The sequence below is a fragment of the Juglans microcarpa x Juglans regia genome, chromosome 6D (assembly GCF_004785595.1).
Source record: "Juglans microcarpa x Juglans regia isolate MS1-56 chromosome 6D, Jm3101_v1.0, whole genome shotgun sequence".
NCBI classification, from domain to species: domain Eukaryota; kingdom Viridiplantae; phylum Streptophyta; class Magnoliopsida; order Fagales; family Juglandaceae; genus Juglans; species Juglans microcarpa x Juglans regia.
In genome coordinates, this window is record NC_054604.1 from 38,303,067 (window position 1) to 38,315,936 (window position 12,870).

The 12,870-nt window shown below is 36.9% G+C and overlaps 1 protein-coding gene across 1 annotated transcript; it reads left to right on the forward strand.

Moving 5' to 3' along the window:
- Nucleotides 1–729: 729 nt before the first annotated feature.
- LOC121235861 (COP9 signalosome complex subunit 6a) lies at nt 730–12,508 on the forward strand. The gene is made up of 9 exons (XM_041132289.1): nt 730–1,137; nt 1,316–1,404; nt 9,030–9,123; nt 9,551–9,612; nt 9,729–9,807; nt 10,184–10,276; nt 10,631–10,731; nt 11,358–11,413; nt 12,056–12,508. The coding sequence occupies exons 1-9, from the start codon at nt 834–836 to the stop codon at nt 12,135–12,137; spliced, it is 960 nt and encodes a 319-aa protein (XP_040988223.1). The 5' UTR covers nt 730–833; the 3' UTR covers nt 12,138–12,508.
- Nucleotides 12,509–12,870: the final 362 nt, after the last annotated feature.

Consider the following 12,870-nt stretch of genomic DNA (forward strand, 5'->3'; position numbering starts at 1 on the left):
AAAGACAAAAAAAGTTACCGTTAGGGAGAAGATAAAAAATGTTACATTTGGAGAAGAGACAAAAAAAAGTTACCGTTGGATAAATGACAAAGCATGTGTACTAATCATGGCGAATTCAAAATGTTACCGTTTTACTATTTTACAAAATATTTTATCATCAATACGCGGGTAGGTATTATCGTTAGAGAAATTGGAAACAATATTACCGTTATATGAAAATGAAAAAATTGTTATCGTTAGATAAATGCAAATAAAATATTATTCAGTATATACGGCCAAAATCATATTAAAAAATACATCGTGTTGGAAAATACACATATTTAAAAAAATTATTATTTTTAATACCGATGTTGAATTAAAAAATAATATTGTATTTGAGAAAAAAATCGTATAAATATTTATAAAATGTGATCTTTGAAAAGAAGAGAATAATACAAAAGAGTTAGTGGTTAAAAATGGAAATGGAAGTAAGAGAAAAAAGTAATAAAGAAAGAATAAAAAAATATTATTTTAATAGAATAGAGAAATAATAGAAAATGAGATGTAGAAAGTTTTTTAAAAATGAATAAAATTTAAGATAAAATTATAAGAGTGTATTTTTTAACTAAAATTTAGGGAAAATTTTAGATAAGCCAATGGATGCTCTTACCCACGTCTTACCAGAATATAATCCGCTTAAATTAACTAATTTCCTAACGCAGACTTGTTCAAGTTTCACTAAATCGAAACAGACGCTGAAGGGAAACGCAGGTTCCCGAAATAAAAACTCCAACCCTAAAGGCCGAACTCTTCCAGTACGTGGTTTTCCTGCTCTTCTGCGATCGGAGAGTTGAATGGCGTCTTCGTCGAGCAGCGGACTAACATTCAAATTGCATCCGCTGGTGATTGTGAATATATCTGATCACTACACCAGGGTTAAGTCTCAGATGCACCCGCCCATAGGTCCCCACGCCAACGACAACAGCAATGGCACTGACGGAGCCACGTCGCTCCCGCCTCCTGTGCCGAGGGTCTATGGCTGCGTAATAGGGATTCAGAGGGGACGCACCGTCGAGATATTCAACAGCTTCGAGCTCCTCTACGATCCCTCCACACATTCTCTTGACCGCTCCTTCCTCGAGAAGAAGCAAGACCTCTGTTGAGTGTACTTTCTTCCTCCTTTTTTTTTTTTGGTGGCCTCTCTCTCTCTCTCTCTCTCTCGATATAATATATTCATCAATTCTTTTGGTTATTTTCGTTAGATCTGATTAGGGTTTTTCTGAACCTTTATTGATCCTGCGCTACATTTGTTCTCTTCTCTCATATGATGTTCCAGATAAAAAGGTTTTCCCCAACTTCTATATACTCGGATGGTATTCTACTGGCAGCGATGCGCAGGAATCTGATATGCATATTCATAAAGCCGTGAGTTCTGATATCTTCGGAGAGGCTTTATGGTTTCCCGTATTATGCATACGATCAAATATGGGGTGCCCCTTGTTCTTTTTTTTGGCTCTAAATGTTGTTTTGAGAATGGAATGTGCTATTGCACTTCTAGTATGCCATTTTTTATTCTTCCTTTCTCTACGCTTTTGGAAATTGTGCTTCAAGTTTCCCATGGCTTTAAATTTCACTAAATCGAACTTAAACTATGTTCATTTTTAAATAGGCTTCCATGTGTATGATAGGAGCTTCTTGGAAAACAGAGTATTTTTGGTAATAGATAGAAACATTTAAAGGAAGATAGAGATCCTATCTTTAACTAGGTGTTTTCCATGTATACATCCTGTGGTCTTTGCTTATTTACTTTTATTTTTATAAGTAAAAAAAACATTTTATTTATAGAAGTAAATAGGAATAGCCCAAGTACATAGGAGATATACAAACAACATACACCTAGTTACAAAATAAGGAGCTAGAAGTGATACAAGAAAGCATTTTAACAAGCTCCATTAAGAACACAAGAGGGGGCCCAAAGAAATAAAGTATGGAAGAAGAAACTTCTAAACTCATCCGGAAAACGCTCCTTATCTTCAAAGCTTCGGCCATTCCTTTCAATCCATAGACACCACATGATACATAGAGGAATCATACTCCATATATCCGCAATATGTGAATTGGTCTTATATCTTTGCCAACATACAAACTAATCAACCACCCTCCTTGGCATTACCCATGCCCGTTCTATTAAAGATCCCCACCCATAACATCCTTGCCACCTCACAGTGAAGTAAAAGATGATCTACCGACTCCCCACTTTTCTTACACATATAACTCCAATCCATTACGATGAGACCTCTCTTTCTCAAATTTTCTAAAGTCAAAATTTTTTCAAAGAGATGCTGTCCAGCCAATGAAAGCAATCTTAGGTGGCACATTACTTTTCTAAATACACTTCCAAGGGATCGAAATATAATTTTGACTTGACAAAACCTTGTAAAATGTTTGCACAGGAAACTTCCTATTCGTCTTCATCCAAAGCATCATGTCCACCACATTATTACCGAAATTCAAAGTATACAATAAACTGTAAAAATGAGAATTTTTTTTGACAAGTAAACAATTGTATTAATGAGAATAGACATAACCCAAGTACATAGGGGGTATACAAGATGTAACACCTAGTTAAGAGGAGGAAATGGAAACAAGAAAGTCATGAAAGTCTAGACCATTGAAATCTACAGCTTTAGCCCATAGGAATAAATTTTTAATAAAGAGTAATCTAATCTCCTTTTATGAGCGCTCCTTATCTTCAAAAGTCCTATAATTTCGTTCCTTCCGTAGGCACCCATAGAATACAAATAGGAAATATCTTCCACACAACTGTGAATTGTGGAAAACCGCCAAGGTTCGTCTAACTGGCCAAAAGCTTGACCACAGTAGCAGGCATAACCCAGGCTAGCTCCAACCTTCTGAAGACGTCATCCCATAACACGCTAGCAACCTCACGATGCAGTAGAAGATGGTCCATAGTCTCACAACTATTTTTGCACATATAGCACCAGTCCACTATAATCACCCTGCATTTCTGTAAATTGTCAGTTGTCCAAATTTTACACAAAAAAGCTGTCCAAGCAAAGACATTCCACTGTGGGGAACCACTAGAACGACCCAACAACTTAGACGTTGAAGCCTCCTGATTAAGAGCTAGATGAAAGAGAGGGAAACATGGTCTTAAGAGCTGAATCACCACACCAAAAGTCATGCCAAAAATTGACCCTGGATCCATCACCAATTGTTTTTTTATAAGTAAAATTATTATATATTTTAATATCAATAGGAGTAAACAAATACGCTTGGCGTATACAAGAAGCACCTAGCCCATGTTAGAGAGCCCCTAATGACTAGAGAACCATCACCAATTGTGAATCTAATAAAACAAGCCAAAGCCTCCCATCCATTTCTAATATTCTTCTACAAACCAACACCATGCACACTTCTCACTTCATTAGAACCCCAACCCCCTTGCAAACTCCCATACTTTAACTCAATAATAATCTTCCTTAAAAACTCTGATTCCTGATTGTACCTCCATAACCATTTCCTAAGGAGTGCCTTGTTAAAAATCCTCATATTTCGAATTCCCAACCCTCCACTAGAAATCGGTGTACATACCTTATTCCACTTGACTAGGTGGAACTTAGGGTCTGTTTAGCAACACAACTATTCTAAAGTATTATCAGATATTCTCGGATATTTCCTTCCTAAATATCACTCAAACACAAAACACTTTCAATTTCAAATTTTCAACTTTTTTATTCAATCATTACTTAATCATTAAAACTTTTCCAAATTCCCAAACAAAACACAAAAAAATAATACTTTTTCAAATTTCAAAACAAAAACAATATTAAAACAAATTTTTTAATTTTATAATATTTTTATTCAACCTTTTCTTTCTCCTTTCCCAAAACCCAATGAAACATCTTAACTCAAACCCTTTTACTATTCACAGATATATTGAGATATACTAAGTATCAAAACCATCCCTTAGTCTCCTCTCAAATTCCTCCCACAAAAAAGCTCGAAAAACTGCTCAATTTGATTAGCCACACTTGCTGGCAATGGAAAAAGAGATAAAAAAATAAGTGGGAAGATTAGAAAGTGTAATCTTAATGAGAGGGATTCTTCCCCCTTTTGATAAGTACAACCTTTTCCTTCCAGTCAATCTCTCAATTTTCTCCATGACTCCATCCCAAATAGCCTTAGCCTTGAAAGAGTCCCCAAGTGGAAGACCCAAGTATTTCATTGGCAATGAAGCTACCTTGTAACCCAAAAATACTTGCCAACCTTCTAATGTTCCTTACATCTCCCACCGGCACCATCTCAAACTTTCCAAGGTTCACCTTAAGACCAAAAGCAGATTCAAAACAAATCAAAAGAGCCTTCATTGCCTGAATGTGACCCAGATCTGTACCACAAAAAAAGTAAAGTGTCATCTACAAAAAGAAGATGAGAAACATTAATAAAACCATTGTTAGTGTTTCTCATTGAAAAGCTGGATAGAAATCCCGCACCAACCACAATCTCCAACATTCGACTAAGTGCATCCATAACAATCACAAAGAGAAAAGGGGATACTAGGTCCCCTTGTCTCAAATCACGCATTCTGCTAAAAAACCAGTAGGGTTACCATTAACCAAAACAGAAAATCGAACCGTAGTTACACAATGTTTAATCCACATACACCATCTCTCCCCAAATCCATAACTCTCAAGTAAGTAAAAAAGGAATTCCCAATTCACATGATCATAAGCCTTTTCCATATCCAACTTACATAAAATACTTGACAGTCCACACTCCCATTCTCAATCTACTCTCTACAATCTGTCACCCCTTAACAAGAATCTCCATAGTTGTACTCAAACGATTAGCAAGTACCTTACACCCTATTTACAAGGCTAATATGACAAAAATCCTTGACATTCGTCGCCCCTGCCCTTTTAGGAATGAGTGCTAAGAATGTTGTATTAAGGCATTTCTCAAACTTTTTATAAGAAAATAATTAATGAAAAACACTCATAATGTCTCCCTTCACAATATCCCAACACTCATGAAAAAATGCCATAGAAAAAACATCCGGCCGAGGGACTTTGTCTTTAGCAATCCCTCTAACCACATGGTGCACCTCACCCTCCTCAAATGGTCTCTCCAACCAATTTGCACTCAAAATATTGATAGTCTCAAAAGCCAGCCCATCAAGTTTTGGCCTTTGCAAATGTCGAGAGAAGTGTTTCGTAATAGGAAAATACTCTAGCTACAAAGGGATACACAAAGTAATCTCACAAATTGACATGATTTTATGTGACTTGTTAGATTATGAAATTACTTTTATTGTAAAGTAGATCTAACGGATTAGCTAAAACTACATCAGTTTGTAGGATTACTTTTGTGTAATCCATTTATGGCTCTAACACTCATCTTCATAATAATGAACCAAGTGGTTCTTGATATCAGAATGATCATCAATAACACAACAATCATAATGGAGCATCTCAATAGCATTGTTCCTACAATGAGAAGTGGCTATCCGATGGGAAAACTTTGTGCATCGATCTCCTTCTTTCAACCAGAGAACCTGGGATTTCTGCCTCCATGAAATCTCCTTCATCAAAATCAGATTTTCAAGTTCAGCTGTCATTGAACTTTTCCTACTCAACTCCTCCGATAAAACCCCAATCTCGGCCCTCTCATTCAACCTATGCAACTTCTCTAAGGGGGAACTTTCTTTGACTATCAATATTCCTCAAAACTTCCACATTCCACTTTTTCAAATCATTTTTTAAAGCTTTAAGCTTATTTGCCAATATAAAGCTCGGGGTACCAATAAATTGGTAAGAAGGCCACCATTGTCTCACCATATCCACAAACCTTCAGCTTTCAACCACATATTTTCAAACTTGAAATACCTACGACCCCCATGAATACCCCCACAATCTAATAAGATAGGAAAATGATCCAAACATACCCGAAACATTCTTTTTTGGTAGCAATCCGAAAAATGAGCCTCCCAAGAAGGGGAAACAAGAAATCTGTCCAACCTCGACGCAACTTGATGGTTAGACCAAGTGAAAGCACCCCTACCAGACTCAAGTCCAATAACTCCAGATCAAAAGTAAAATTAGAAAAGTCTACCATAGTTAGACATAACCGAGACTCCCCTAACCGCTCACTTGGAAACCAAGCAACATTGAAATCTCCGCCAATACACCATGACACCTCCCACCAGCTATAAACTTCTGCAATCTCATCCCACATAAGCCTTCTACTACTATCCAAATTAGGCCCATAAATGCCTGCAAAAACCCATTCAAACCCATCTTCCACATTCTTGAAAACACAAGCCACTGAATATTCCCCAATACACCCATCTAAAAGCTCCACAATCCTCTTGTCCACATCACAATGGTACAACCAGAGGCCCTCTTAGAAGCAAGGAATACCCATCCCACATAAGGGTATCCCCATAAACTTCTGATCATTCTCCTATCAACCAACTATAACTTTGTTTCCTGTAAGCAAATAATATCAACCTTCCATTGCCGAAGTAAGTTTTTAACATGAAGGTGCTTGTTACGATTATTTAGCCCCCTAACATTCTACGAAAGAATTTTAGGCTTACTAAAGTAAGACTTGAAGCCCTTCCCTTACTCCTTTCTCGACTTACACTCTTCACTTTTGCATCATAATTTATTGTACACGTAAGTCTCTTCAATTCTTTATTTTTTCAATGTTGATTTCAAAGACGAATGGTGGCCCGCTTCAATGGCAATAAGTAAGGCCCTAAATTGGCCTTCAAATCCCTCACTTGAAATCCCCAAGCACTCTTGAACTCTCTTAAGAGCCCATTTCGAAGAACACCTAGCCACACCCGGGAGCAAAGTACATAACGACACAGGATCATCACCCACCTTCTTCCTTTCAATATGAATACAAACCAGATTCTCCATATCCCATATAACCAACCACATCTCAGCAAGTCTTTGGTCATCCCTCGAAAGCTTCAAATCATCTTCCACCATCGAACTAAAACGATGATCCTCATGCACTACAACACTGCACCTAGAATGCACTCTGAGCTTACCATTAGATTCTCGAGATTAGACCGAGGTGAGGAGAAATCAGCATCGTCATATTCTATCCTAGGTAATGCCTCTGACTTGAAAATACTGGCAAAACCATCAGCGAAACCGAGAATCCATCGATGAAACTTCTGACAACTGAATACTTATCCCAGGGGTGGAAACAGCCGGCGAGCTGTTCTGTGTAAACCCCGGTGCCAGAGGAGCTTTTGTCGATGGTTGGCTAAGGTTGTTCAAGGTTGAACCTGAAATAGGCCCGAAAGTGTTCTTAACCAGCCACACTGACACCGGCCAGGTTGTCTTCTGAATATCAGGTCCAATTTTTTTGTTTTCCCTTATCCAGATCTCTAGGTTTGGGCCTTTTATTACAGCCCATTGGAGACTTCACATTAGACCCACAATAAATATGACCCTTCCGCTGCATGTCGGCCCCTTTAGTAAAACTCAAGCTCACTGCCTCGAGATCATCTTCCTGCTTCTCTATCATAGACTTCCAGCCCAAAAGCTCCCTTAGGCCCATCTCCTTATCAATCCTCGACATAAGTGTTGATCTTCTCTTTAATTTTGATCAGTTCCAGCTTCAACTCCCACCTCCAACAGCGACTCTTTCTCTACCTGACTTGACAAGCCTCCCTCGGAAACATCAACGGCACTCGTTGAAACATGAGTTTGATTGCAAAAGGCAATAGTCTTCACTGCTCCGCCGCCTACCTCCGTCACCACCCTGCCCCGAGAGCCCTAAGATTCCCTATTTTGATCCATAGCTACATGGGCGGAAAGGCATGGGTTTCAACAATGCCACCTTGTAAGACCCTCCACCACCCAATCTATCCCCTAACAACGTCAACTTAGAAGGAACTCGACCCCCACTGCAAGCCTAAATTTTAACTCCATAATCAAAGCTTCCTTGTCATTGGTGATAGAAATAGAGGAGTTTGCATAACCCAAAACCTTGAGCATTTCGGCAAAACATCTCCGTCCCTTCCCGTCTATATCCTCATGGATGACAATGAAGCCTTTCCTGCCACCATAACAATACTCTATAATAACCAAACAACGCTCATAGTATTGTACACATTGATGTGCTAGAAAAGCTCAGTTCCCTTTATGCGACTTGTAGAAATCACTATCTCCTAATTCAACAAAAGCAACAACCAGCCATCTCACCATCACCTTGCCAATGATAACAGTTTTTTTAACTTTCCTGCTTCTTTCAGTAATACGCAACTACCCTTCCTTCACGACTGAAAACGTGAAAATCTTCACCAAAACACTTTTCTCGGATGCCATCCCAGCAAGACAGAAAAAAGCCCAAACTGAAAAAGAAACCCGAAAAGCAGAAGAGAAAGAAGGTAAAAAAAAAAAAAAAAGTAAGGAGAAAAATAACAGAGGAGAAAATAGATTAGAAAAGCAATTAATGGGAAGATTTAGGAAAATTTCTGGTGAGAAGTGCCGGAAATAAGAAGAAGACAGGAAGTCATGGTTTTGCTTTGCCAACTCTTGAAGTATTAAAATCTTATTGATCAGAGCATTAATTGGATTCTGTGCAATGTGAGTTTCTTAATTTCATTGTAATCTTTTATATCTTTTTGTTTTTATTTTAATAAGTGAACAAAAAATTTATTGATGAATGATGAATAGGCCTAGCTCAAGTACCCGAGATTTTTACGTCTTTATATTTCGATTACTTAGTGTTGCCATCTGGCTTAAATGCAGCTTATTAATGTGCATACGTTTCAGATTTTGTTATAGACCAAGCTTCAAGAAATGCAATTTCATTGTCCTACAATATGTTAGTTTTTTTTTTTTTTTTTTGGGTTAGGTTTATATATTTTCTTCTTGTTCATTGAAAACTTTGTTATGGTATGTGTGCGGATACTTTGTGCAGTCAAGTTATTTTTTGAGTGTTAACTGCAACACATGCACTTTTTTTTTTAGTTAATCGCAATGAACATTCTTTTGTAACAGTTGATGGATATAAACGAAAGTCCTGTTTATGTTCTTCTCAATCCTTCAATTAATCATGCTCAAAAGGATCTCCCAGTCACTATTTATGAAAGTGGTATGTAACCTGCATCATTACCCATTATTGCTTGTGAAAAATTCCTGTGAGTGAATATGCAAATATAAAAGAATAGAATCATACTTCAATTCTCACCATCTCTCTTATCATCTTTTTCTCTTCCCACCCCTTCATTTCTCATCATTACTTATCTATATAAATTTGCGAACATAGAATTAGTTTGATTCTGAATAGTCAAATTATCTGCTGGAGACCTGGGTCAGAAATTATTCCGCTGCTGAATAATGTGTTTCTGCTTTCTTGATCGTGTAGGTTCCCTACAATCATTTTTTCATTAAAATCTCATGATTTATTCATGTTTTTTTTGTATTTCTGAGTAAGATGACTTTCTTATTAGGTTTTCACTTCTAATTATACTGAGGCAATAACCTTTCTATTCTTTTGGGTCTTGATGTTGGAAACTCAGAGCTGCATGTCATAGATGGGATTCCACAGCTTATTTTTGTTCGTTCAAACTACACTATTGAGGTTTGGCTTGCTAATTCTATGTACACGGTTTGATCTAAATACCACCAATAGGGTTACCGATTAACTTTTTTTTTTTTTTTTGGGGGGGGGGGGGGGGGTGCGGTGGTGCTTTATAGACGGTCGAAGCAGAACGTATTTCAGTTGATCATGTTGCACATCTTAAACCATCTGATGGAGGTTCAGCAGCTACTCAATGTGAGTGCCCCACCCGCTTCTCCTTATTATTTTCCCAAAACACGTTTATGATAAACCTTATTTGAGGAGAATATAGGCCGTTAAAATTATTTATATAATTTCTGTCTCGAAATAGTTAAGGTGCTTTCCTTTTTGGCTATCCCAAAATATACAAAAGTTCCTAAGAATAAAAGCATTTATCCATTTTTACCCTGAAATTTGAACCCACCTTTTTCTTAACTTGCCTTTCTTGGTCCACGTAAGGACATTTTAGAAAGATTGATATGTTTATTGTTTCATTAAAATGCGTGCTATTTGCAACCTTCCATCTATTCTGAGAAGGCATAAAATAATCTTCTTTTGTGATACCTATCATTGCATGCGGGTTTGTTTGCAGTGGCTGCTCACCTCACAGGCATACATAGTGCCATCAAAATGCTGAATAGCAGAATCAGGGTTCTTCATTACTATCTTCTAGCAATGCAAAAAGGTATATCCATCTCTATTTTATTTAAAACTGGAATATTTTGAGATTTAAATATCAAACAGAAATTAAGCTTCTTAAAGCTAAAGAAGATTAAACAAAAGCCACAAATATTATTATATCAGATCTCTAGAGGGAAAAATATCCCTTTGTAACTCACATTTTAGCTATGAAGGAAAACTTTAGTGTTTACTTCTTTTAGGGATCTCCTTTACTCTGTTTTTTCCTCTCAATGTATATCTGTCACTTCTGAGTTCATATAGGCACTAGTAGACATTGACAAAATTAATCTCTTGCTTGGACTTTTATGGTTAAAGACCCAGGTTGGTTATTAATTACACTCGGTACTGCTAAATACAGGTGATATCCTCTGTGAGAATTCACTGCTAAGACAAGTATCAAGTCTTCTAAGAAGATTGCCAGCTATTGAATCAGAGAAATTTCAAGATGACTTCTTGATGGTGGGTGCTAAATACACTTTTTTGGGATTTCAATGAAGATAAGCACTGGGGATATCTGTGTTGGGATAGTAGGCATGCTGACAGTATAAACCAAAATCTGTCTATATAAAGGAGTGTGTTTATGCATGCTGACAAAATTTTCTCCGATTGATAGCTCCAAACTTGTAACTAGTTGTTCGTATACTACTTGTGTACTTTAGCATCGCCTATTCACTTAATTCAATAAGATTTTATTTACTTATAAAAATTCTCTCATTGTGGTGATTGAAGCAGCAGGTCCTCATGATAAGTCACTTGTGGCCGTAATATTATGGGCAAAATATCTAATCCTAAAGGCACCTTTAATATGTGCCTAATAATAGGATATTGCCACGTACCTGGGTAGCACCTCTTTTTGAGTTCCACTAAAATTTTAGTTGTAAAAAAAGGATATAGCCATAATCAATGCCTTCTTTTTCATGTTTCTTGTTCCTTAATATTTTTTCTCTTACTTAAAAAACATTTGTTCTTTGAGGATCCATGTGATAATAAATAATTAGCACATACATTAATGATTAATTTACTCTTCATTCTATTATTGATTTTGTCCTCACTTTTCTTTCGGTTTGTCTGCCCTCTTTTGACAGGAATACAATGACACACTATTGATCACTTACCTGGCCATGTTCACCAACTGCTCAAGGTATGTAGGTATTCTTATACTGCAATTTTTTCTTTTTTGTGTGCTTTAAATTTGTATTGGTGCGTTGTGTGCAATAATTTATTTGGTGTGATAAAAGAAAACGAAAACTTGAACTCTGGCAGCTAGTGGGTTGACGTTTTTTTAGAAGAGGACTTTGTGTGGGCTCCAAACGAACCAAGCATATGCTGTAGTAATAGAACATAACTCCTAGTTTTGCATGGATTGGACTCAAAAACCTTTCGGATATGTAATGGGTGGTTTTGAAATTTTATGTAGTTTTTATCTTGTTACAACTTTCAAGATACAATGAAGTTGGATACGGATCCCAAAAAAAAAAGGAAGATTGAAGTTGGATGATTTCAGCCGAGAACTTATGATAGGACTTTCCACATTGAAAGGCAGTACCTTTATCATTAAAAGTGTATTAGAAAGGACTTGAGATTTATTAAAAACCATGGGCTGCTTGGTCAATGACTCAATTATAGAACCAATCGGATTTGCTAAATGTGTGGAGTTGTAATGCAAACTAGGGCCAGGTGTGTATAGTTAGGGGAAGTGGTTGGATTTGGTAGGCATTTCTTTTATTTATTTTTCACTGATATCATAATGTTTTACCGTGTGGCTTTTCATTTTTTCCAACAGCACAATGAATGAACTAGTCGACAAATTCAACACTGCATACGACAGGCATAGTCGAAGGGGTGGACGGACTGCCTTTATGTGAAAGGAAAGCTGCTTGCATCTGGCAGACTTGCTGGCTTCTATTTCTTTTGTGCATAGCACATAGAAGCTTACGAATCATATTGCTAGGAGCCAAGGATCCAGACAAATCAGGAAAAAATTGAAAGCTATATGGTTTTCTTCGTTTTTATTTTGCTTTAAAAAAAAAAAATGGCTCTGCGCACTATATTGAGTTATTATGGGAGGTGGAGGTACCAAATGACTTTGGGAGTGGAAGATGTGGTTTCAGTATGGTCCTTTGTGAATTGCTGCTTTCGTGTTTGTCTTGCCTGTGAGCATATTCACAGGTCACATCCTATAATATTATATCATGTAAGATGATGAAAACAATCGTAACAGCTTAAAAGTACTTTAGACATGTTTGCCAAACAATAAATAACTATTCACACAAATACACAATAAAAATCCCCAACTTCTAATTAGAATGAAAACATCGTTGAGCCTTTTTTTTTGGTTCTAAAAAACGTTTAGTGCTTCCCAAACACCATGCGAGCTTACCTTGTAGACCTTCGTATCATTTTATACAATCTTGTCTCCTATATATTCACTTCAGCGGTTATCAGCCATAAAGGTTCTAATAGTGAGTAATATTTTTTACAGAGTCTAGCATGCTACACGTTACTTATTGTGATCCATTGTATTTATAAAAAGGATCAAAGTACTTGGTATTTAATAAAAAATAATTCCTCACTTCGAAAACTTTACCGAACTTGTCC